This window comes from Microcaecilia unicolor, chromosome 5 (assembly GCF_901765095.1).
Source record: "Microcaecilia unicolor chromosome 5, aMicUni1.1, whole genome shotgun sequence".
NCBI lineage: Eukaryota > Metazoa > Chordata > Amphibia > Gymnophiona > Siphonopidae > Microcaecilia > Microcaecilia unicolor.
In genome coordinates, this window is record NC_044035.1 from 151,767,338 (window position 1) to 151,794,736 (window position 27,399).

General features: G+C 46.4%; 1 protein-coding gene across 1 annotated transcript in view; it reads left to right on the forward strand.

Annotated features, from left to right (window-relative positions):
• The window catches only part of TBATA (thymus, brain and testes associated), a 111,636-nt gene that overhangs the window by 69,623 nt on the left and 14,614 nt on the right, over positions 1 to 27,399 (forward strand). The window contains exons 5-8 of the mRNA XM_030204891.1: positions 2,003 to 2,094; positions 4,937 to 5,101; positions 9,051 to 9,132; positions 20,106 to 20,259. Coding sequence (XP_030060751.1) covers positions 2,003 to 2,094; positions 4,937 to 5,101; positions 9,051 to 9,132; positions 20,106 to 20,259 — 493 coding nt within the window. The remainder of the gene's footprint in view (positions 1 to 2,002; positions 2,095 to 4,936; positions 5,102 to 9,050; positions 9,133 to 20,105; positions 20,260 to 27,399) is intronic.

Below are 27,399 nucleotides of genomic sequence, written 5' to 3' on the forward strand. Positions count from 1 at the left end.
CCTTGTGCAGGTGTATGATCTTGTCCCTGACATCCTTAGACAGCTCCTTGCTCTTGGCCATTTTGTAGAGGTTAGAGTCTGACTGATTCACTGAGTCTGTGGACAGGTGTCTTTCATACAGGTGACCATTGCCGACAGCTGTCTGTCATGCAGGTAACGAGTTGATTTGGAGCATCTACCTGGTCTGTAGGGGCCAGATCTCTTACTGGTTGGTGGGGGATCAAATACTTATTTCCCTCTGCAGAATGCAAATAAATTCATATACTTTCCACAATGTGATTTTCCGGATTTAATTTGTGATGTGCTATCTCTCACTGTTACCAATAACCTACCCTTCAATTATGGGCTGCTCATGTCTTTGTCAGTGGGCAAACTTACAAAATCAGCAAGGGATCAAATACTTATTTCCCCCACTGTATCCATGCCCAAGGCAGAACTGGACCACCGCAAGCCGCCCCCCACTTATGCCGCCCCCCTACGTTGCCCCCCAACTCGCACCACCGCTCCTGCCCGCCCGCCCCTTTATCTTTCTGCCTTTGCCTCCAAGGGGGGGGGGGGGGAGGCCTGGTGCCGGCAAGCTGCTTCCTGCGTGTCTGCTCCCATGATCTGTCCTCTCCAGCTCCTGTTCGTGCCGGTAGTCAGGACCCGGTTGATTGCATATTAACGTGATATTGTGCTAATGCAATAATCCGGATCCTTGGTGGCATGGAAGAGCAGGAGAAGACATACTCAGAAGTAGATATCATGAACAAGCCAGTGCCGAGCCCTGGCCCACCCCCCCCCCCCCCCCTTGGAGGCCAGGCCCAGGGAATTTTGCCCCCGCCCCCCCCCCCCCTCCCTCTCGGCACCCCTGTTAAGGGCTAGTGTTTGACATGTTGGGGCCCAGGGCAGAACTTTGGTAGGAGGCCTCAAAGACTACTAATTGGTAAGCGCAACTACATCACCTCATGCTAACTGATTAGCGCATGGCTAGTGCATGAGCCCTTACCACCTAGAAAATAGGTGTCAGTAAGTGTTCACGCACTAATGACCACGTGCTAATGAAGAAATTAGCACGTGGCCATTAATAGGGAAAATGAGGCCATTTTACTGCTGTGGTAAAAGTGGTCTCAGTATGCAGGAAATACCCACGCTGGGGATAACACCAGACACTTCTTAGCACAGCTTAGTAAGAGAGACTCTTTGTCTTTTCCAGTTTATGGTAGTCTCTGAGCCGCCTGTAGCTAGCTAGTCCAGGCGGCTCAGGAGTGGGGTACAAACAGGACAATTGCCCTGGGCCCCATTACCCCACTCCTAATGCAGACCCTTCTCATAGTACTTCTTGAAATGGAAAGTAAAATTTGGCCATCGTAGGGGCAGAACATCTGGTCTTCCAAATTACAACACTGACAGGCATTGGATTAAGTGTAGATTTATACCAGCATGGAAGCAAGTGTAAATCTACATGGCTGAAGTACATAGATGCGTATTTTAAAATCTATGTACATACTTTGTGACTCTTCCCATGTTCCACCCAAACTTCTCCCCCAAATATGCCTATACCCTGCTCACATACAAGTACATCCATGCAAGTACATTTCTACTTGTATATAGAGAGTAATTTTATAAGATGCCCTTTTATGCATGTATAAAGGAACATATATGTGAAAAAGTCTTTATAAAATGACCCAATTGTTGTGGATTGGATGCCAAATCTAAACGTTATTGGCTCGGGTAGCTCAGGGAGCCCCTCCCTTTTTGTACTATGGTATGAGTAAAGCTGTGGCCTTGATTATACTACACTGCACACAGTCATCACAGAGTCCATTTATATTTGTAAACATGTTTGGAGTAAAATCAAGGGGTTAGTCCTGTCTGCTTATGTACAGAGGGAGCATTTATGTGAATATAACCAATTTTGGAATGCGTTATCCTGAAGTGCTGTTATTTTAAAACAGTGGCAGTTTGTGGGGAGTTTTGATGTTGTCATTTTATTACTGTTCCTTGTTTGTTTCTTCCTTAGCAAGCATGTTGTCAGAAGCCTGGCGAGAGGAACTGCGAGAACTTGCTGTGAAGGTCTGTGCCACACCTTCTGTTGAAGCAGAAAAAAAGGAGGTGGGTCTGCTGTAGTTGTGTGTCCTGGGCTCTGGTTATCAGCAAAGTGCAATAGAAGAGGGGACATAAAAGGAAGGCACTGGATGTATTTGTGGAATTTATTTGAATGTGAAGGTTTGATGTGAAGAAATCAGAGGTCGAGAAAGAAATGTAATTAGGGTGGAGTTAGGACAGGTAGAATATCCTGATACATAGAAAATTCATATTCCCTTTTGACCTCCTTTTCAGAGCTGGCCCTGTACATATGGTTAAGTTTTATGCATAAAGCCCTGCCCTGACCTGGAACATTGCCCCTGCTTCACAGCCCATAAGCCTGGAAAAATTAAGAAAAATCATAAAAGATCTGCAGCCTCTACTCCAGGAGGATGAATTACTGAAAGAGATATTCCCATCCCCACCAGTGCTGGCCTTCCGACAGCCACCCAACTTAAAACACAAGCTAATTAGAAGTAAGCTCCCAACACAGACTCAAAAAGAAAAGATTGGCACACATCCTTGCAATATATCTAGCTGCAAACTATGCCAAAACATTTCGCAGGACCCCACGGTCATTCACAAAGGAAAAATATTCAACATTAAGGAATCTTTCACGTGCTCATCTTCCAATGTGGTATATATCATTCAGTGTAAAAAATACAATGAAGGCTGCTACATTGGAGAAGCCAGTCAGATGCTAAAGAAGACATTTAATTTACATAGACACCTTATGAAAAATGCCAGTACTAATAAAGATGTCACGCCTGTGGGGCAGCACTTTACAGAACCAGAACACTGTACCAGTGACTTCATGGTAAGAATCTTAAAAGGGAACTTTAAAACAATACAGGAACGTAAGACCTTTGAAGTTAGAATGATTACATATTTTGACACCCACCAGACAGGACTTAACAAAGATCTGGGTTTTCTAGCCCATTATAAACCATAAAATTGGACTGCTTTGAAAATTGGACTGCTTTGACACCCTCCTGTCTCCATGCATATCTCACCTGTCCCTCTTCCTGTCTCTCACCTATCCACCCCCATCCTGTTAGACGGTCACTGGAATGCTTTGATGTTTCACTTATATATACTGTCATCTACCAACATTTGGTTATTTCCGATCTGACGAAGAAGGGCAACCTTCGAAAGCTAATCAAGAAATGTATTAAGTTATGTCCAATAAAAAAGGTATCATCTTATTTTCTTTTCCATGTTTAATTTTGTTTTATTTCTATTGATGATTACCCATTACTGTGGAAACTCACTCAAGAGGGAAGGTGCCATGGGGCTGAATTTTCACATTGAACTCACCGGCAGTACTGCAGGACCAATGGCACGGGAGAACAAAAAGTGGACCCAGATGGAAGCATAGAGGGGCATAATCGAAAGGGATGCCCAAGTTTTGTTGAGGACGTCCTCGCAAAACGTCCCGATGGAGGGGCGGGGAAACCCGTATTATTGAATGAAGATGGACGTCCATCTTTCGTTTCGATAATATGATCGGGGACGCCCAAATCTTGAAATTTTGGTTGTCATTAGAGATGGTCATCCCTAGACTTGGTCGTTTCTGATTTTTGGCAATAATGGAAACCAAGGACGCTCATCTCAGAAACGACCAAATCCAAGCCCTTTGCTCGTGGGAGGAGCCAGCATTTGTAGTGCACTGGTCCCCCTCACATGCCAGGACACCAACCGGGCACCCTAGGGGGCACTGCAGTGGACTTCATAAAATGCTCCCAGGAACTTAGCTCCCTTACCTTGTCTGCTAAGCCCACAACCCCCCCCTAAAACCCACTACCCACAACTGTACACCACTACCATAGCCCTCATGGGTGAAGGGAGGGCACCTAGATGTGGGTACAGTGGGTTTCTGGTGGGTTTTGGAGGGCTCGCTGTTTCCTCCACAAACATAACAGGTAGGGAGGGAGATGGGCCTGGGTCCACCTGCCTGACGTGCACTGCACCCACTAAAACTGCTCCAGGTACCTGCATACTGCTGTGATGAATCTGAGTATGACATCTGAGGTTGGCACAAAATATTTGAAAGATGTTTTTTGAGGGTGGGAGGGGGTTATTGACCACTGGGGGAATAAGGGGAGGTCATCCCTGATTCTCTTCAGTGGTCATCTGGTCATTTTGGCCACCTTTTTGTGCCTTGGTTGTAAAAAAAACAGGACCAGGTAAAGTCATCCAAGTGCTCGTCAGGGGCACCCTTTTTTTTTCCATTATGGGTCGAGGACGTCCATGTGTTATGCATGCCCAAGTCCCGCCTTCGCTAAGTCTCTGATACGCCCCCTTGAACTTTGGCTGTCCCTGCGACGGAAAGCAGTTGGGGACGTCCAAAATCGGCTTTCCATTATACCGATTTGGGCGACCCTGGGAGAAGGACCCCCATCATCCGATTTGTGTCGAAAGATGGGCCTCCTTCTCTTTCGAAAATGAGCCTGATAGTGACAATGCTCCAATGCCTATCAAAATTTGGCACCAAAAGCCACTCTGTGTGCTGCCCATGCCTAAATTCAGACCTTGGCCTATTGGACCTAAAACCAGCTATGTCCACTGCTCTGTACAAATTTAAGCACTCTGTTGATTAACTAGTTCCTGTGAATTGCAACCTCTACATAAATTTTCCTTGTAAATGAATCATTAGTTGAGAAGCAGCATAAGAAGCATGAGCTGCTGTTATTTTATAATCTGACAAAGAAGTTTTAAAATGCCACAAGACAAGTAGTCTTTCGCAGTGAGTAATGTTCCACCTATGGTCAACTACACTATCTTCTTGACTACTTAAAGAACCTCAGATCAATCAGGGAATTTTTTCTGATGCCACGATTGTATGCATTTTTCTATCTCATTTGTGCAGGTGGAGGAACCCCGCAGAACAACTCAGTACTCAGCAGAGACTGGGCGTATCATCCCCCCACCTTCTCGTGCACTGACCCGTCACTCTTCCCGCAAGACACACCGAAACAATGCCAGGAATAAAGACAAAAATACTGACCTACTCTTCCAGGACCAGGAGCTAGTGGTAGGTAACAAGAGAAAGAGAAGTTCTCTATGCTCTGCTGTTGATTGAAAGCACTGCAAGCTTCACAGAGGACTGCAAACCAGTGAAGTTTAGGGTTCGGATCCTACTTCTCCCACTGACTGTACCTGTGATTTTGGGCAAGTCCTTCACCCTCAAATGTGTCAGATATACACAGAGCAGAAGACAGCCCCTGGTGATCAGCAGTTTTTAAGCTGCTCACAGCCACTGATGGAATTAAGCCTTATAAGTACATAAGTACATAAGTAGTGCCATACTGGGAAAGACCAAAGGTCCATCTAGCCCAGCATCCTGTCACCGACAGTGGCCAATCCAGGTCAAGGGCACCTGGCACGCTCCCCAAACGTAAAAACATTCCAGACAAGTTGTACCTAAAAATGAGGAATTTTTCCAGTCCATTTAATAGCGGTCTATGGACTTGTCCTTTAGGAATCTATCTAACCCCTTTTTAAACTCCGTCAAGCTAACCGCCCGTACCACGTTCTCCGGCAATGAATTCCAGAGTCTAATTACACGTTGGGTGAAGAAAAATTTTCTCCGATTCGTTTTAAATTTACCACACTGTAGCTTCAACTCATGCCCTCTAGTCCTAGTATTTTTGGATAGCGTGAACAGTCGCTTCACATCCACCCGATCCATTCCACTCATTATTTTATACACTTCTATCATATCTCCCCTCAGCCGTCTCTTCTCCAAGCTGAAAAGCCCTAGCCTTCTCAGCCTCTCTTCATAGGAAAGTCGTCCCATCCCCACTATCATTTTCGTCGCCCTTCGCTGTACCTTTTCCAATTCTACTATATCTTTTTTGAGATACGGAGACCAGTACTGAACACAATACTCCAGGTGCGGTCGCACCATGGAGCGATACAACGGCATTATAACATCCGCACACCTGGACTCCATACCCTTCTTAATAACACCCAACATTCTATTCGCTTTCCTAGTCGCCTTGATATTCAATGCCAGACTATGTCTGGGCTCCAGCTTTGAATATCCAGGTCAGTCACCGACCCAGAATTTATGCGGGTACTGGCTGATATTCTGCGCCAGCACTGCCTCATGAGTGATCCTACCTGCCCACTTAGCTATCCAAGTACTGGTACTGAATGTGGCCAGTGGCCACATAACTGGTGGCTCCTTCCCAAATCTGCCCATGGACTTCCCTATCATTAAGGGGTAAATTCCTTGTAAAATTATCAACTATATGAGAAATAGGATACCTGCCAGCCTTCTCAGGGCAAGGCATAGGACCATGACACAGAAAGAGCCATAGAAGACAGAGTTTCTGTTTTCAGAATATGCATGTTTATTTATTTATTTAGAAAATGTATAGCCCACTCTATCTACAATCCTGTGTCCAGGTCCACTTAACCATCAGGCACACCAGGCAGTCACCTAGGATGGCAATTTCCATGGGGTGGCAAAGAGCATCTGCAGTAAAGCAAGACAACCTGCTCTGACACCACATTAACTCAAATTAAAATCTGCAGAGAGTCCAGGCAGTTTTCCAGGAGCCTATTTACCTTAATATATGGCATTTGCAAAATGCTCTCATTCCCCCCAAAATTCTATAAACTTGCACGCCAAATAAGGTCAGTTACAACTGTTTGATTTTCGATGTCCTCAGACAAAATGGGCCAGAGTACTTCAAGAATAAACTAGCCCTTTACACACCTTTGAGACCTCTAAGGTCCTCTCAAGGAACATCAGTATTTGTATCCTCGTCAAAAGAAATTGTACGATGATACCCACCAGTGAGCCTTCTCAGGAGTAGCCCCCATGCTCTGGAATTTACTCCCAGAGGGGCTACGTGTAACTCAAGACTACCTCTACTTCAGGAAGCAGGTGAAAACCTGGCTCTTCTCCCAAGCCTTTAATACATAGTGTGACTGACTATACACTAATTTTGCACCTGGACTAGCTTGCTACACACATTGTAACTTAGATCAGTTCCTATCTTTTGCTTAACTATACAAAGAATTTGCCTTGAGTTTGGCCAACCATCAAATTATCCCAACTGACTCTGTACCACACATCTTGTTCCCATCACATATCTGCTTTTGGACCCTCAGCTATATGGTAAGTCGTATTGCAGAAAATTTATAGCATCATATCTATGTTCGTTGAATGTTCCAATGCATGCATATTAGGTGTATCATTAGTATTATGCTAACATTGTATTACATCTCTGGTATTTGAATTCCAGTGCAGTTAAATGTATATATTTTTTATACTGTTTCACAAAATTTTATTATTAGGTTTCGATTTACTGTTTTCAAGTTTACCTCATTTATTGTATTTAGTTTATTCTTGGTCATTTTACTTTTGTTATGCTGTTAACAAATTGTAAGTTTTATGTTAAACTGTACCTGCTGTACACCGCCTTGGGTGAATCTCTTCATAAAAGTGGTTAATAAATCCCATTAAATAAATAAATAAATAAATAAAATACATGTATAACTTAACATAATAATGAGCTGATAATTGATGTAAACTAGAAGTAGTGTTAATTGGCACTGATTAGCAGTTATGCACGCAACTGACCTCAGTTGTTATTTCTGTGTCTGTCTCCTTTCATCTTCATCCTATGCCCCCCCATTCCAGAGCTTCCTTTCAGTTGAAAGAGACTTGCCTCCTGTGCATTTATGCTACATATGTATTTAAATGTCTCTATCATATCTCCCCTCTCTCATCATTCATCCATAGAATACATATTGAGATCTTTAAGTCTGTTAATAGACTGGAGAGGGGCTTGGGTAGGTCAAGGGTGTACCCATGACTTGTGTGCTTGGATTTGCAAAGAGGGTGTACACATGGGTGGAGTTTATAGAATTAAGTTATGCATGTATCTGCCACACTTAGGCTCAAGTAAGTACTTGTGCCTAAATGTTGTGTGTGTATACCCACTTAGACTAGAATTCTATAAAGGAATTTAGACATCTACATTCCCTTATAAAGTAGATTCCTACTAGGCATCTTGTTATAGGATTGCCTTCTAAAGGTAAGGTCATGACTACCTGTCTTTCTCTTTTATGTGAGGGACAGGTGGCTATTTAAGAAGCATCAAAAAAGCTTCTGTATTGACTCTGGAAATGTATGACCTCCCTAGGTCTGCCCTGCAGTGTTCTTGCCATTATTTGTATCCCAGGAGTTAGAAGCTGGGGCAACCTTGCAGGGGACAGCAAGTGCTGCTGTCAAAGAGGAAGACTAGGACTAAGTTGGTGCCTCCTTACAGTTGTTTTGTTGACGACAGTAGACTTTGCATTGACCCTGGGAGTGGGTTAAGCAACATAGGCATTTGAAAGATCTAATGAATTTTAGGGGTGATGGCACAAATCCTGTGTCATTGCATATTTTACTTGCTGAAACACAACTTGGCATTTACAGGGTACCCTGAGTTGGTGACCTGTGCCATCCCAGAGAGGTAGTAAATTATTGGTGACAGGATATAGTCATATAGCGAATCACTGCATTTTCCAGTTACCAGAACAGCGTAGACTTTGAACCAGAAGTACTAAGTGTTTTTGCCTTAGCTCAAAATGGGAGAAACCTATTAGCACATCTTTCCATGGGTTAACATTCTTCTTTTTTCCAGTGTTATATACTGCTTTATATGAGTGCTAATGCAGTGTTCCTTCACTGCATCTCAGGTAAAAGTTGTATTAGCAATGGTAAATTACCATAGTAAGCAATGACCAAGCATTGGGTATTGATTTACGACAACTTATTATTCAGGGAGTATTTGTGCATGGGAGCAAGCATGGTATATGAAAAAATATTCTTATGTGAATGTGAGGACGAATGGGCATATGTGGTCAGTGTTTACAACCTCTCGACCTCTCATATGTTTATGCAATGCATGTGAAGTGCAGCCAGTGTCCTGCTGACCCGGTCACCCTGACACTGTCTCTTCTTGTGTTTCTGCCAATAGGTTTTGGAACTTCTGTGCCAGATTCTACAAACAGACTCTTTGTCAGCGGTCCAAAAATGGCTGCTCTTGGCAGGACAAAGGGGTAAAGGAAACCTGGGACAGAGAACATGGAGGGGACAGATAGTCTTTTGCTAGAGCTTACCACTGATTACTGAAAAAAGAAAGAAAAATACATCTGTAGTCCTAGAGGATAATTTTGGGCTGCCCGCTTAGCTGTGTTGGAGAACACGGTGATATCTTTCAATGGAACAACATAAAAGTATCCAAAGATGCCCAAGACATCAGTAAAGCTCATATATAGAATTGTCTTTGGATACTTTTCATATTGATCCACGGCAGCTACGTTCATGAAATGGCATTTGATGCACATAGACCATTACCGCTGGGTTACTGCGTGAGACCTTGCCGCTAGGTCAATGGCTTGCGGTAAGGTCTCAGACCCAAAATGGATGCGTGGCAATTTAAATTTTGCCACACATCCGTTTTTGGAAAAAAAGGCATTTTTTGTAGGTGCGTTAAAAAATAATTCTGCGCATGCCCAAAACATGCGTCTACACAGGCCATTTTTCAGCACACCTTAGTAAAAGGACCCCTAAATAACAGAGATTGAACTATAAGACAAAAGTAGTCTTGCTCAAAGTATTTGCACACCCTTGGGAGATTGTACATAATAAAAAATGCCATTTGAATGAGGTTATTTATCTAAGGTTCAAAAGATAACCTAATATCCAGTAAGACCCCCCAACACTCTAATAGTGGATGAAAATTGATATGAAACCTGATTGATCCTTATACTATTTTCCTCTTCACCTGCAGAGTGGCTAATTAAAAGAAAGTTTTCTCTGAATTCAGTTTGTTTATGCATTAGAATCTGTGATTCCAATGTATTAAGAATCTTATGAAGTAAAACTGAATGAGATGAAACTTGAGAAATAATTGGAACTAATACTCTTATGTCATCTGCATAACTATAAAAATAAATACCCAACTTTTCTAGAACATGTTCTACTGAATACATATAAACATTAAAGAGTAGTAGAGATAATGGTGAACTTTGTGAGACTCCGGTAGAATTACTTCATCTCTCTGATAATTTACCATCCATTTTTATTCTATAGGTGCGATATTTTAGGAATCCAGAGAACCAATTATAAACCTTTCCATTGACACCCAGATCTCCCAATATAAGAAGAATCTCATGATCTACCAAATCAGAAGCACTAGATAGGTCAAACAGAAGCACTAGGGCTTTCTTCCTTTTACAAAGAAGTTTGCGGATGTTATCAATAAGTGACCCAGTTACTGTCACAGTGCTAAAGTTTGATCTAAATCCTGATCGTATGGGATGCAAAACACTATACATATCAAGGTATTCCGTCAATTGAAGTGCCACAACTCCTTCCATGAGTTTACAAAAGAAATGTATAGAGGCCACCAGTCTATAATTTGAAGTAAGATGGTAAGGCTTCCTATTATTCTTCAAGATGGGGATGACAATAATTTCTCCCAGATTGGAAGGAAAGTACCCTAGATCTAAAATGGATTGTAACCAGTTTAACAATACGATCTTGAAATGACATGAAGCATTTTTCATAACATATAGAGGGCAAGTATCCAAAATACAATAAGAAGTTGAATACTTTCTGTATAAAATTTCCACCGTAGACCCCGAAATGTACCTTAATTCTCTCCATATTTTATCAACTGGGATAGAATCAAAAGTAGCACCGGGGAGGTTCCGCTCTTGATTGTTGTTGTTAAATGATTCCCTAATGGAGCTGAAATATTCAGAGACGTATTTTCAAAGCACTTAGGAGCCCTTTTACTAAGCCACGTAGGCGCCTACATGTACCAAATTGGAGTTATTGCCCAGCTATCATGTGGCCCTTGCGGTAATTTCAATTTTGGTGCGTCCAAAAATATTTTTTATTTTCTGGTGCGCAGCAGCTATGCGCGTCAAGTGGCATTTGATGCGCGTAGACCATTACCGCCCGGTTACCGCATGAGACCTTACTGCTAGGTCAATGGCTTGCGGTAAGGTCTCAGACCCAAAATGGACGCGCGGCAATTTTCATTTTGCCGCACGTCCACTTTTGGCCAAAAAAGGCATTTTTTGTAGGTGCGCTGAAAAATAATTCTGTGTGCGCCCAAAACACGCGTCTACATTACTGCAGACCATTTTCAGCACACCTTAGTGAAAGGACCCCTCAGTCTTACAAAGCTACATAGTAACCTATAGATCTTTGTAAGTCGAAGGGCTTTGAAAATGAGCCCTTCAGCCACTTAAGAAGCAGAAGGTCTTTTAATGTTTTTAATGCATGGTTCTTTATTGGTAAGGTCAGTGAGTATTTTAAAAGAGCCACTTTGAGTTTAATGGATTACTGTTGACTAATCCTGTATAATAATTCTCACCTCCAATGTTCTGTGCTTGGGACCGTGGCTCCCTGGAGGTGGTCTGCTAGGCAGACACGCACTAATGTCACTGACGTCATGACAGCTGATTCCACGCACACAGAAAAACTTGTAGAGAAGATGATTGAGGAAGCAACGTGAAGGGCACAACAGCACTTCAGCTGTTGGGGGTTTGGGTCCCCTGTCAGCACAGGTAGTCCACAACGGCAGCGGGGGGCGGTTTTCACCAGCACGGGGGGGGGGGGGGGGGGGGGACCAAGGGGGCCGTAGTGCAAGGGGGGGGGGGGAGAAATTGCCTGCCTAGGGCCCATTTCCTTGCCTTCAGAAATGGGCCTTTTTTACTAGTTTAGAATAATAAACCTCCATTTTTGTCTTCAGCAGTATTTTATATTCCTTATTCACAGACCTCCAGTTCATTTTATTCTCAGAAGATGGTTGTTTATGCCATAATCTTTCTAGAACTCCACATTTCTGTTGTAATTTGATTAACTGAGTCCAACCATTATCGGGCCAAATCATCTAAAACCTCTTTACTCAAATGGAACCAGTCTTCTGCAAAGTTTAAAGGCTCTAAGGAATCACTCTTCTCATCAAATTGGGACCAGAATACTGCCTGATCTATTGCACCTCTAGATACTACTACTACTACTACTACTTAACATTTCTAGAGCGCTACTAGGGTTACGCAGCGCTGTACAATTTAACAAAGAGAGACAGTCCCTGCTCAAAGAGCTTACAATCTAATAGACAAGTGAACGGTCGGTCCGATAGGGGCAGTCAAATTGGGGCAGTCTGGATTCACTGAACGGTAAGGGTTAGGTGCCGAACGCAGCATTGAAGAGGTGGGCTTTAAGCAAAGACTTGAAGATGGGCAGGGAGGGGGCTTGGCGTAAGGGTTCAGGAAGGTTGTTCCAAGCATAGGGTGAGGCGAGGCAGAATGAGCGGAGCCTGGAGTTGGCGGTGGTGGAGAAGGGTACTGAGAGGAGGGATTTATCCTGTGAACGGAGGTTACGGGCGGGAACGTAAGGGGAGATGAGGGTAGAGAGGTAGTGAGGGGCAGCAGACTGAGTGCATTTGTAGGTAAGAAGGAGAAGCTTGAATTGAATGCGGTATCTGATCGGAAGCCAGTGAAGTGACCTGAGGAGAGGGGTGATATGAGTATATCGGTTCTGGCGGAATATGAGACGTGCAGCAGAGTTCTGAACAGACTGAAGGGGGGATAGATGGCTAAGTGGGAGGCCGGTGAGGAGTAAGTTGCAGTAGTCCAGGCGAGAGGTAATGAGAGCGTGGACGAGAGTTCGGGTGGTGTGTTCAGAGAGGAAAGGGCGAATTTTGCTGATGTTAAAGAGGAAGAAGCGACAGGTCTTGGCTATCTGCTGGATATGCGCAGAGAAGGAAAGAGAGGAGTCAAAGATGACTCCGAGGTTGCGGGCAGATGAGACGGGGAGGATGAGGGTGTTATCAACTGAGATAGAAAGTGGAGGAAGAGGAGAAGTGGGTTTTGGTGGAAAGACGATAAGCTCGGTCTTGGACATGTTCAGTTTCAGGTGGCGGTTGGACATCCAGGCAGCAATGTCGGATAAGCAGGCCGATACCTTTGCCTGGGTCTCCGCGGTGATGTCTGGTGTGGAGAGATACAGTTGGGTGTCATCAGCATAGAGATGATACTGGAAACCATGAGATGAGATCAGGGAGCCCAGGGAAGAGGTGTAGATTGAGAAGAGAAGGGGTCCAAGGACCGATCCCTGGGGAACACCAACAGATAAGGGGATGGGGGTGGAGGAAGATCCATGAGAGTGAACTTTGAAGGTGCGGTGGGAGAGATAGGAGGAGAACCAGGAGAGGACAGAGCCCTGGAACCCAAATGAGGACAGTGTGGCAAGAAGTAAGTCATGATTGACAGTGTCAAAAGCGGCGGATAGATCCAGGAGGATGAGGATGGAGTAGTGGCCTCTGGATTTGGCAAGGAACAGGTCATTACAGACTTTAGAAAGTGCTGTTTCTGTCGAGTGAAGAGGGCGAAAACCGGATTGAAGCGGATCAAGGATGGCATGAGAGGAGAGAAAATCAAGGCAGCGGCTGTGGACTGCGCGCTCAAGTGTCTTGGAGAGGAAGGGTAGGAGGGAGATGGGGCGGTAGTTGGAGGGACAGGTAGGGTCTAGTGATGGTTTTTTTGAGGAGTGGCGTGACTACAGCATGCTTGAAGGTGTCGGGGACAGTTGCAGTGGAGAGAGAGAGGTTGAGGATATGACAGATGGAGGGGGTGATAGTAGGAGAGATGGTGTTAAGTAAGTTGGTGGGGATGGGATCAGAGGAACAAGTGGTGCATTTTGAGGAGGAAAGAAGGCGGGCGGTTTCCTCCTCGGAGATATCAGGAAAGGAGGAGAAGGAGGTCTGGGTTGGTTGGTTGAGGGAGAGGGTTGAAGGGTGAAGAGGAGGAGGTGGCTTGGTAGTGAACTCAAGGTTGATCTTTTGCACCTTGTCGTGGAAGTAGTCAGCCAGTGATTGAGGAGAGAGTGACGGGGGGGTGGGAGCGGAGGGCACTTTGAGGAGGGAGTTAAGGGTGGCGAAGAGACGACGAGGGTTAGAGCTGAGAGAATTAGTCAATTGGGTGTAATAGTCCTGTTTGGCAAGGAATAGTGAGGACTGGAAGGAGGATAGCATGAATTTGTAGTGAAGGAAATCTGAATGGGTGCGAGATTTCCTCCAGAGGCGTTCAGCAGATCGGGCGCAGGAGCGAAGGTAACGGATGCAAGGGGTCAGCCAGGGCTGGGGATTAGTACGCCTTGTGGGACGGGAGGTGGATGGTGCAAGGGTGTCCAGAGCAGAGGAGAGAGTGGCATTGTAAGCGGAGACAGCCTCGTCAACAGACTCGGAGGACATGATGGAGGGGAGGAGATTAGAAATACTAGATGATAAGGTGGGAGGGTCAATAATCTGGAGATTCCTGGAAGTAGTGGTTAATGTTGGGCGGGGCTGAGGGGGAGGGTGAAGAAGTGTGAAGGTGATCAGGTGATGATCAGAGACAGGAAGAGCTGAGGTGTGGAAATTGGAGGGTGAGCCGGAAGAGGAGAGGACGAGGTCAAGGCAATGGCCATCACGGTGAGTAGGGGTGGTGGAACAAAGCTGGAGGTTGAAGGAGGATGTTAGAGTGAGGAACTGAGAAGCGTGAGAGTTGGACAGGTCATCAACGTGTATGTTGAAGTCTCCGAGAATGAGGGATGGAGATGAGGGTTCAAGAAAAACAGAAAGCCAGGCATCGAAGTCGGTGAGGAAGGAAGGGAGGGATTTATCAGGGGGGCGGTAAATGACTGCCACTCTGAGTGGCAACGGGTAGAATAGACGGATGGAGTGGACTTCAAAGGATGAGAAGCAGTGAGACTGTGGTAGGAGGAGGGGTTGGAAGCTACAGGAGGGCGAGAGTAGTAACCCGACGCCTCCTCCACGGCCAACTAGGCGGGGAGTATGGGAGAAGAGATAGCCTCCATGGCATAGAGCCGCAACTGAGGCAGAGTCGTCAGGGGAGAGCCAGGTTTCAGTTAGGGCAAGCAGGTGAAGGGAATGAGAGATGAAGAGATCGTGGATGAAGGGAAGTTTGTTGCAGACCGAGTGGGCATTCCACAGTGCACATGAGAAGGGGAGGGAAGAGGGGGGGAGGAGGGGAATAGATATGAGATTGGAGACATCCGGAAACGTTTGCATGGATAGGACGAAGGACAGGTGTGGGGACCTGGATTGGGATTGATGTCTCCTGCGGATAGCAGGAGGAGGAGCAAGAGAGTGCGGAGGAGGGTGGGGGAGGTAGGGCGACGAAGGCGACGAAGACGGGATGCGCTTAGGAGGAATGGGGATGGGTTAATGGCAGGAAGGAAGTGTTGAAGGTTGAGAGCTAGGAAGGAGGAGGGGGACAGGAGAGATGGTGAGGTGGTGAGGGACGGGGGTGAGTAGGGTATTGCAGTAGTGAGCAAGATGGGAGAGGACATGGGTGGGCAGTGAGATAAATATGTTGATTTCTGAGGTGTTTTTATTTTCTTTCCTGGCTGTTTCCAATCTATATTAAATTGATATAAAAAGTGATCAGAACATGGGACCTCCAACCAATCACCCTCTGGAAAAATATGTCTGAACCCACCTCTTATTTAGTAGAAGCTATTAAATCCATATGATGACCTGTAATGTGAGTAATTCGTGGAGATGGAATTTGTCTGACAAGAACTGCCTCTAGTGAAACCATGCTGCCTCGGGTACTGTAGTCCATTTGATTCGAGAAACCTCACAATCCTGTCCTTTAGAAGCGTTTCCATTAGTTTACTTACCACTGAGGTCAGGCTGACAGCTCTTTAATTCCCAACCTCCTCCTTACTTCCACTCTTGTGTAGAGGGACCACATCCACCCTTCTCCAGTCCTCTGGGACCACTCCAGACTCTAAAGAAGCATTGAAGAGGTTAGACAACAGAGCTGCCAGAACATCTATGAGTTCCTTGAGTACCCTTGGGTGTATCCCATCAAGCCCCATTGATTTGTCTATTTTTAGTTTAGCTAGCTCCTCCCAAACAGCCTTCTGAGAATCAGTCCTGGTCTACCACACATCTATTCCCATTAGCATTTGTTTTCTGCAGTCCTACCCATGGCCTTTCATCTTTGAACACAGAACAGAAATAATTGTTAAGCAGTTCAGCTTTACCCTTATCAGCTTCTACACATTCCCCCCCTTCACCCTTGAGTCTATTTTGGAACTTCCTCCTATCACTTACATATCTAAAAAACATCTTGTCCCCCAATTTTACCATATTGACTATCTTTTATTTCATTTGCATCTTTGCTTTCCTGACAGCTTTTCCAGCTACTCTTAGCTTTTTAAGGTATTTTTGCCTGCCTTCCTCTTTCTGAGCTGTCTTGTAATTTATGAAGGCTAATTTTTTCCCTTACCTTTTCAGCTACTACATTTGAGAACCAAAGCGGCCTTCTTTTCCTCTGACCTTTTTATGTATTTTTCTAACATAAAGGTTTGTTGCCTTTAAAATAGCTCTTTTCAGTTTAGCCCATTGATGTCCTACTTCATTTAGCTGTTCCCATCCAACAAACCCTTCCTGGAGATATTCTTTTAAAGTCTGTGACCATCAGTCTCAAATAAGCCCTCCCCTTCTCTGTTATATCATTGAACCGCACCATTCAGTGATCACTAGATGCCAAATGGTCTCCCACCATAATATCAGAAACACTCTCCCTGTTTGTAAGCACCAGATCTAGAACAGCTTCATCTCGTGTGGGTTCTATTATCAACTGCTGGAACAAGTCTTCCTGTAGTACTTCCCCTTTCCTAGCTATCTTCTGGATGTCTTCAATTAAATCTCTGTCCATTTTTCTGACTGTGACTAAAGCCTGTATATCACACCAATGTAAATACATTTTCTATTTCCTCTTTCCAGATTAATCCATCATTCTTCTTTACCCCTTATGCCCTGCAATTCTGTCGCTTTAATATTATTCTTTAAGGTATAATGCCACTTCTCTACCCTTTTTTCCTACCCTGTCCTTCCTGAATAGATTATAGCCAGGTGTAACTATATCCTAGTTATGGTTCTCTGTGAACCACATCTCCTAGACCACCACTAAATCCAAGTCCGCTTCTATCATTACAGCCTCTAGATCTAAGGGCATTGGTATACAAAGCTCTCCAGATATTTCTATTTTTCCCCATTTCTATAAAGGTATTTGATGTCTTACACTCCTGAGGGTTTTTAATGACTTTGGAGCTTTTCTCACCCATCCCCAGTGAATTTAGTTTAAAGCCCTCTTTAGTACATTAGCCAGTCTGTTACGGAAGTCACTTTCTCCCTTCTTCGATAGATGGACACCATATCTGCTCAGTAGCTCTTGGAATATCATCCCATGGTCTAGGAAACCAAAGTTGGCACCATCCACGCAGCCACACATTCAGCTCCAGGATGCGAGCTTCACTCATTTGGCCTTTACTTTCAACAGGAAGGATCAGAGAGAATACCGCCTGTGCACCTAACTGCTTCACCCTCTGTCCCAGAGCCATGAAGTCACATTGATATGTTCAGTAAAATACCTAGCAGTATCATTTGTGCCAACATGGAGGAGTAGCATAGGATAGTAGTCAGAAGACTTGATGAGTCTCAGCAAACTTTCTGCTGCATCTCAAATCTTAGCACCAGGCACACAACACACCTCACTGGACATCATTTCTGGTCAGCAGATGGGTGTATCTGTACCCCTCAGAAGAGAATCACCAACCACTACTACCTTCTTATAGGTCCCTGATCCAGCAGCTTTGGGAACTTTGAGCTTTGTTTCCTCTGGTTCTTGAGGTATTTTCAGCTGTTCTACTGCCAGGGCTGCAAACCGATTCTTCAGTTCAACCAAAGATGGAATTAGGGGGTTGGTTTTGCAGGATCTGGTGATCTGTGTCCAGCTGTCCTCTTTCTGCACAACATCTCCTTTCCCTTTGCTGGAGATCCCCAATGCCTCAAGATGCATTTCTGGTTGTCATAGATGCTTCGTAGTCTTGCCACCTCCTCCCTTAGTTCTTATACTTCTTGCATGAGGGATTCAATGTGTTAACATTTAGCACACAAAACCAGTCTTTAACCTTGGATTAAGCATTCAGTTTGGACAGAGGCAGAAGCTGTACTGAGAGCAGCAGCTGTGGGGCCACAATGTTTCTTAACTATACTTCAAAATGTAGGAGTTTTTTTGTACATATGAATAGAAAGAAAAGGATCTACCAAAGTCCCAACCCTGTTTTTTCCTTCACCTGTTCTGTAAGTCACAAGAAGTGGGTAGTTATTTTAATGTGAGATGTAAGATCCTGTTCAGATTCACTCTGTGGGTGTAGTTCTTTAGAATTGTATTTTATGTAGCTAATGTATAGTGTAGTGCATTTGTAGGCATAATTCAAGGGATTAATCTTACTAAATAGAGTCCCAGAGATAAAATTGGTCTTTATTAATAGGTAATGATGTCACTTAATGAGTTCAACCAAAGATCTGTGGACTGTGTTAGCTGTGACACCAATCTCCAGTGCTGTATTAACACCTCACTACATCTTTGCTTTGTAACAAAACCCTGCCTACTAGACCAGGTAACTGCTTTAGGGGGTGGGGTTAAGTAGGAATGCCATAGGTAAATATCTATTTTCTACCAAGACCACTGGTAAACAAATATCAGAAATTTAACGTTTTTTTTTTTAAAGATAGTATAAAGCAGTGCACAAGATTTAGAGTAAGACAGTTTGAATTTTCTTGGTGGCTATTACTTCAGCTCGTAGGGTCAGTGAGCTTCAGGCCTTAGTAATGGATGCATCTTATACTAAGTTTCATCACAACAGAGTAGTCCTCCACACGAACCCTAAGTTCCTGCCGAAAGTGGTGTCGAAGTTCCATCTGAACCAGTTGATTGTCTTCCCAACATTCTTTCCACAACCTCATGCCCATCCTGCGAAAGCATCTTGCACACCTTGGATTCCAAGAGAGCATTGGCCTACTACATGGAGCGGACAAGGCCCCACAGACAATCTGCCCAGCTGTTTGTTTCTTTTGTTCCCAATAGGCTGGGGGTAGCAATCGCGAAACGTGCCATTTCTAATTGGCTGGCAGATTGCATTTCCTTCACTTATGCGTAGACTGGGCTGACTCTGGAAGGTCATTTCAAGGCTCACAATGTCAAAGCCATGGCTGTGTCGGTTGCCCACTTATGGTCAGCCTCCATTGAAGAAATACGCAAGACTGTGACGTGGTCTTCAGTCCACACATTCACATCACACTACTGCCTTGAGCAGGATACCCAACGTGACAGTCTGTTTGGGCAGACAGTGTTGCATAATCTGTTTGGAGTCTAAAATCCAACTCCACCCTCCTAGGCCTGTTTTATTCTGTTCCAGGCTGCACTCTCATTCGGATTGTATATAGTTTCAGATTAATCTGTGTTATGTTTTCATCGTTGCGAGGCCCAATTAAACAATGTTTGTTGTTTTTGGTGAGCCTAGATGCTGGAGATTCCCCACTTGTGAGAATTAATAAGCCTGCTTGTCCTCGGAGAAAGTGAAGTTACTTACCTGTAGTAGATGTTCTCCGAGGACAGCAGGCTTTACATTCTCACAATCCCTCCCATATCCCCTTGGAGTTGGCTCCTTTGTTACTTTTACTTTATTTTTGCTGTAGTATAAAACTGACCATATTTGCGTGTTGGGCAGGAAGGCACCCACTCATGCATGGTGCAGCATGTCTCATGCTCCACAAATCTCTCATTAGACTTTTGTAAATTCCAAACCGGACGATGTGGGTCGGTGTCACCCATTTGTGAGAATATAAAGCCTGCTGTCCTTGGAGAACACCTGCTACAGGTAAGTACCTTCGCTCTATACTAGATCAGACCAAAGGTTCCTCAGGCCCAGCATCTTGTTTCCAGCAATGATCAATGCAGGTCACAAGTACCTGGCAAGATCCCAAACAGGAGATAAATCCTGCTCTTTCAGCTTTGAAATGGAACACTGCAGAGAAGGAGACACTAAAATACAAGAAAACAGGTTTAGAAGCCAAACCTAACTGAAGGAGCTGATTGATGAATATTTACGAATAATTTACAATTATAACTGCGTTATTTGGCTCTGTTCGCAGAGAAGGATTATGTCAGGGGTATGATCCAGACTGCAGTCGCCAACATGCAATTTGAGTCTCGCCCTATAGAGGAAAAGCTTTACTCCCAGATGTCCCAGAATGCATGTAGTCCGTCTTACAGAGATCAACCTCTTGGGAAGAATATGCTAAACAGGTACTCTGTCTTGTCGCCTATTGCTATTCTAATACTTTACTGTCTTTAACAGGATCTAATAATCTTGAGTTGCACAATTGTAGCCAGAGCTACTTCATACCGGCCATGATGGTCAACGCTGGTATTTATTTAAAATATTTATAATGTGGTGTTTCGAAGTATATATGCTCACAACAGAGTACAGCTACATAAAAATAAAGGGCTGGATATTCAAAGGCATGCCGCTGTTTGGAAAAGTGCCGTATCTGGGTCCTATCTGTGAATGCGCAGTGGCACCATCCAGGTAGTGCTGCTGAAAGTTCTTATAGACAGCTCTGGCACTACCTGGATAGTGCTGGAGTGAAGCAAGGGCAAAGCACAGCTGTTTTACCTAACTCTGTGGATAGTTAGCAATAGTCAGTCACTATCCAGCTAGCTATGCACATAAAGTAAGGAAAGAAAAAGGCCCTCCTAATTTTATCTGCGTTTCTATCCATGTAACTGATGCAGTGGCGTAGCCAGACCTGACATTTTGGGTGGGCCCAGAGCTAATATGGGTGGGCACTATATATATATATATATATATATATATATAAGTGAGAGTAGCATTTCTTGAGATACTCCTAAATAATGCCTTAAAGCGCACTTGATGAAGGATTTCTAATAAACAGTCTGCCCAACAGCTGTCCAGCATCAATATAAACCACATACATACTCAAAGCCTATGTAGCAAACTTTAACAACACCAATTCTGAACACACAAATACTAATGACAGTACCTTTAAAAAGGCAGCAGTGAATAACAGCAATACGCGTCTCACTGGAAAAGTCAGACTACTCAGACTGATATAGATCCCAACACAAACCACATGCCAGAAGAATCACTTTGGTCACATGCAGAACACAGACCAACCCTCAATTGCCCAGCATCAACTCTGTCCTTCCCTACCCCTCCATTCCTCCCTGTAGCCCGACATCAGTCCTACCCTTCCCTACTCACCTCATCCTTCCCTATAACCTGGCATTAGCCCTACCCTTCCTTTCCTAACCCCCCCCCCCCCCCAATCCATCCATCCCCGTAGCCTGGCATCAGCCCTTCCTTTCTCTACACTACCCCCCATCTATCCCTATAACCTGGCATCAGCCCCACCCTACCCCCCTACCCCTCCCTGTAGCCTAGTGTCAGCCCTGTCCTACCCCCTACTCATCCCATCATTATGATATTTAAAAAAAAGCATTTACAATTGTATTACCTGCAGTGCTGGGCTGGGCTGGGCTGAGAAAGGCAGGGACAAATCAAACTCGGGTATACATGTTAAGTATCACATACCATGTAAAATGAGTTTATCTTGCTGTGCAGACTGGATGGACTCTAGTGACTAGGGTCACCCTACCAGTCTTTATCTGTGGTCATTAACTATGTTATTTTATAACACCAGGCTTCCCAAAGGCAGATTACAGAAACAATTAAGATGAACAGTTAAGATCAAGAAATAGAATATTCTCACTGAAACTTTGCCATCTGTATTGTATAGAACAGCGTAGATAAATGAGCACAAAATACAAAGATTTTCACTGCTATTTCTACCAGCTATAATAATTTTTAAGCTGTTTTACTGATGTTCAATTTTTATTTTATATTTAAATCTAGAAATAGGAAGGTTTCAAATAAATTAAAAAGCTGTTAAATAAGTAAAAAAGAAAAAAAATCCCACCTCCACCTTTTAAGGAACTGCCTAATGCCTATCCAACTGGAACTGTTTTAGACTTTTTACAGATGGACTACACATTTATTTTGAAAATTCTTTTGCTAAAGTCCGCATAATGGACTAGATAGGAACACCCCATCTCCTGTTTTCTTCAACCTCCTTGTCCTGTCCTGTGCTGTGTTGGGGATGGGTCGGGTGATAGCTCCTGCAAGTGCCGCGGAGGTGGAACCCAGCAGCCCACAAAGTCAGCGAGCCAGAGCACACACAACATGTGCCGTGGGAACGGTCCCTTACCTTACCTCTATTACAGCCATGGCGCCAGCCCAGCAGTCAAAGAAGAAAGAAGAACAGGTCACAGGAGTCAGCTTTGCACAGCCAACGAAGGTGAAGCGCCGCTGCCGCCGAACAGCTGCAACACACACCGGACCTCCCCCCCTGTGCTGCCGGTGCCTGCACTGCCAAGAGAAGGAGCAGAACGTTGTTGAGAGAGCTCATCTCGGCTGCAGCGGCCTTGTGTGGTAAGCTACTTTACTACTATACAAGGCCGCTGCAGCTGAGCTCTCTGGACGGCGTTCTGCGCCTTCTCTTGGCTTCACAGGCAGCACAGTGAGGGGATGGGAGACAGGAGACTGGGAGTGCGCGGACAGCAGGTGGCTGAGTGGGCTGACAAGCGGCAAGCAGGCGACGCCGCCAACCATCTCCGAATCCGATCCGGCCAGTGTTTGGAAGTGGCACCGCGTGCACTTCAGGAACTAAACTAGCGATGAATGCGCATAGGCGCCGTTTTTTCCATCCCTCCTAGCTACGCCTACGCCATGCACTGAACTGAAAGAAGGCTGTGCAGCACTCTTACTGCAGCCTAACCAGCACCTAGAAGACCAGCACCGGATTGGAGGAGCAGGACAAATTGGGGTGGACCTGAGATGTGATTGGGTGGGCCTGGGCCCATCCAGGCCCACCCGTAGCTACGCCGCTGAACTGATGTTGGTCACTACTCAATATGTATCTTAAGCACCACCAATTCTGTGGATAGTACTGCTGAATATACAGGGACAATGTTTAAAAACCTGGCTTTTTAACCTACCTATGAAACATGTTTGGGGCAAGGGAGTATCCAGGGATTCCACTATCAGGGCAGCCAAGAGTGGGAGAGGCAGAGGGGGCAGAATTCCCTGGGCCTGGCCTCTGGAGGGAGGGGTCCAGTACCAGGGTCTGTCTCTCTCCAGCTCCTGTTGGGACTTGGGTGATTGCACTAATGCGATAATCCTGTCCCAGCACACAGGAGCAGGAGAGAACCAGACCCTGGCGCCAGGCCTCCCTTGGCGGCCAGGGAGGAGCAGATGCACTGACTCAGGAAGGTAAGGGGCTGGGGCAGTGGTGGCCTGAGCAAGCAGGGGACATTGGCGGCCTGAGTGAGCGAGGGGTGGCATTGGCGCAGCTGCATTCTGAGTGGGGAGTCAGTGGCTGCGTCCCGATTGGGGTAGGGGACACGGCGGCCCTGCCTCAGGCCTGGCTCTGTCTCTCGGCAGCCCTGTCTATTATATCCTGTTTTGAATATTATCTCTGGAAACTATTGGCTGACCTAATACGAATTATTTCTGTCCTTTCATGAATTACAGTTCATTTTCTATTTTTCATTATGTAATTTTAGATTGTAAACCGCTTTGCCCTGCCTTGTCAGTTAAAGGCAGCATAGAAAGTCAAATATAAACAAATAAATAAACGCCACAGCTGGTGTTTTAAAACAAATCTGAATATCCAAATGAAGCAATAAAATCCAAATAGCATTTCCATATCATCAAGCTGATCAATCCATAGACTGGTGGGTTGTGTCCATCTACCAGCAGGTGGAGATAGAGAGCAAACTTTTGCCTCCCTATATGTGGTCATGTGCTGCCGGAAACTCCCCAGTATGTTCTCTATCTCAGCAGGTGGTGGTCACACACAGCAGCAGCTCTGGCTAGGCCTCCAAGCCTAATTTTTAGGTTTTGTTGAGTGCCTGGGGTTGAGGGCTCTTTTGAGCAAGTGCAAACCTGGTGGTGCCAGGTCCCTCCTTTTCTCCCCCCTCCCGCTGGCTCCGTTAAAAAAAAAAAAAAAAAAATTTTTAAACGTCCTTAAAGGCGTTTATTTCGACGTTTATTTAAACGTTCATTGCAGCTACTCACTGGGACACCAGTTCGTTACAGCTCGGAGCGGACAGCAGGTAATTTTTACCTTTTTATAGCGGGCAGGGGGTTCCCCGATTCTTCTCCTCGTGGCATATGGCGTCGGAGGGCGAGGGCGCAAAGGGTCGCTTCCCGGATCGCTTGAGCGCTTCTAGAGGGGATGCGGGGGTCTTACAGCCTGATTCGCCCTTGTTGGGTGACAGTTTTGTGACCGATGAATGTCCCGGTCCTTCCTCCGGCGTGGCGGTTTTTCCCGCCATAAACGCCCATCCCCCGCTCCTCGCCTCCGCCATCTTGGCCGGCCACGCGGCTCGGATGGCTTCTTCGTGGGCCGCCCTTGAGGTTGGAGACATTAATGCCATGAACGCCCTTAATTTGGGCGACGGCACAAAAGCGGCTAAAGTTAAGCGCCGTTCTTCCCGCGCGGCTCCTTCGCGGAGTGTCGCGCCGGACGCCATTTTGGATGCGCAGCATGTCTCTCCCCCGCTCTTGCGAGCGCCGGTTGAGGGTGCGTCTAGGGCTGTTGCCCAGGCTGCGGAAGTACACAGTCTGGGGGGTTTCTCCCCCGAGTTTGTTTTGCTGCTGCATCAGGCTTTCCTCATGCAAAACGCTGCCCCTGCTCCCTCGTCTGGTAAAGAGGTTGAGGTTCCCAGAGGTAAACGCCCTCGGGTTGATTCCCAGGCCTTGGAGGACTTTGTCTCCTCCGATGTAGATGAGGGCAGCGTGTCTGAGGTCTCCCAACGGTCCTTTGCGGATTCCTTGGAGGAGACGGATCCCCGCTCGGATGGAGCGGATGACCCCTCTGCAGCGCGGCTTTTTAGCCCAGAGGATTTGCCCAACCTGTTGTTACAGGCCATGGACACTTTGAAGATTTCCTCTCCGGAGGACGTCTCTCCCTCAGCCCCTGTTGGCTCTGCCATTATGCTGGGGACGAAGCGCCCGCCTAGAACCTTCCACGTGCATGATGCCATGCACACCTTAATTTCGGCTCAATGGGATGTCCCGGAAGCGAGCCTTAAAGTGGCTAGGGCTATGTCCCGCCTCTATCCTTTGGCTGTGAGTGAACGTGAGGCCTATCTGTGGCCTACCGTGGATTCTTTAATCACTGCGGTGACTAAGAAAACGGCGTTGCCGGTGGAAGGTGGCACGGCCCTAAAGGACGCCCAAGACAGAAGATTGGAGGCGGCCTTAAGGTCGTCCTTTGAGGCGGCTGCTTTAAGTTTGCAGGCCTCAGTTTGCGGCTCCTATGTGGCCAGGGCGTGCCTGACTATGGTGCAGCGGGCTTCCCCCTCGGATCATTCCTTGAGGGCTGATTGGCCGGCCCTGGAATCGGGCTTAGCCTATTTGGCAGACTTGCTGTATGATGTCTTGAGGGCCTCAGCTAAAGGCATGGCTCAGACAATCTCTGCGCGGCGGTGGCTTTGGCTGAAACATTGGTCTGCTGACCACGCCTCTAAATCCCGCCTGGCTAGATTGCCTTTTAAAGGCAAGCTGCTCTTTGGGGTCGAGCTGGACAAAATCGTGACCGATCTCGGCACGTCTAAGGGCAAGAAATTACCAGAGGTCAGGGCTCGGGCTAGTACTCGTCCCGGTACCTCCAGAGGACAGTTGCAGGAAGCCCGTCGGTACCGCCCGGGCAAGTCGGGTTCCTGTGCCCCCTCTTCCTTCAAGAGGAATTTCTCCCCCAAGCAGCATTCCTTTCGCAGAGACCGCCGTCCCGGAGGTGCTTCCTCCGGTCCTCCCCCAGGGTCTCGTACCCAATGACGGGGCCTTGGTCCACGCCCCAGTGCAGATTGGAGGACGGCTGTCCTCGTTTCTGGGCGAGTGGACCACAATAACTTCAGACGCGTGGGTGCTGGAAGTCATCAGAGACGGCTACAAGCTAGAGTTCTGCCGACCCTTAAAAGACGGGTTTGTACTCTCTCCCTGCAAGTCTCCGGTCAAAGCTGTGGCAGTGCAGCAGACCTTGGACAATCTGATCCGCCTGGGCGCGGTCGTTCCTGTGCCAGAAAGTCAGCTTGGCAAGGGACGTTACTCCATTTACTTTGTGGTACCAAAGAAAGGAGGTTCTGTCCGGCCTATCCTCGACCTCAAAGGGGTCAATCGGGCCTTGAAAGTGCGGCACTTTCGCATGGAGACTCTCCGCTCTGTTATAGCGGCAGTGAAGGCAGGAGAGTTCTTGGCTTCCTTGGACATCAAGGAAGCGTACCTGCATATTCCCATCTGGCCTCCTCATCAACGCTTCCTGCGTTTTGCAGTCCTGGGACGACACTTCCAGTTCAGAGCCCTCCCGTTCGGGTTGGCTACTGCTCCGCGGACCTTTTCCAAAATAATGGTGGTCATCGCGGCCTTCCTACGAAAGGAAGGGATACAAGTCCATCCTTATCTGGACGACTGGTTGATCCGAGCCCCCTCTTATGCAGAGTGCGGCAAAGCTGTGGACCGGGTAGTTGCTCTTTTGAGCTCCCTGGGATGGATCATCAACTGGGAGAAGAGCCAGCTGCGCCCGACTCAGTCCCTGGAGTACCTGGGAGTTCGATTCGACACCCAAGTGGGCAGAGTGTTCCTGCCAGACAATCGGATTGTCAAACTTCAGGCTCAGGTGGACCAGTTCCTGGGAGCCTCTCCTCTTCGGGCTTGGGACTATGTGCAGCTGTTGGGCTCTATGACGGCCACGATGGAAGTAGTGCCCTGGGCCAGGGCTCATATGAGACCACTTCAACACTCCTTGCTGCAGCGCTGGACTCCGATGTCGGAGGATTATGCTGTGCGACTTCCCTTGGACCCAGCAGTGCGCAAGGCGCTGAGCTGGTGGATGCAGACAGACAAATTGTCTGCGGGAATGCCTCTGGTGACCCCAGAGTGGATTGTCGTCACGACGGACGCCTCTTTGTCGGGCTGGGGAGCCCACTGCTTGGGAAGGACAGCGCAGGGGCTCTGGTCTCCTGCAGAGGCAAAGTGGTCTATCAACCTCCTGGAACTCAGAGCCATTCGGTTGGCACTTTTGGAGTTCATCCCGGTACTGGTGTGGAAGCCTGTACGGGTCCTGTCGGACAATGCCACGGCTGTGGCCTATGTCAACCGCCAGGGAGGTACCAAGAGCGCCCCTCTAGCCAAGGAGGCTATGTATCTTTGCCAGTGGGCGGAAGCGAACCTGGAGCAGCTTTCAGCGGCCCACATTGCTGGAGTCATGAATGTCAAGGCGGACTTTCTCAGTCGCCATACCTTGGAGCCCGGAGAGTGGCAGCTATCTGCTCAGGCGTTCTTGGACATCACGAAGCCGAGCC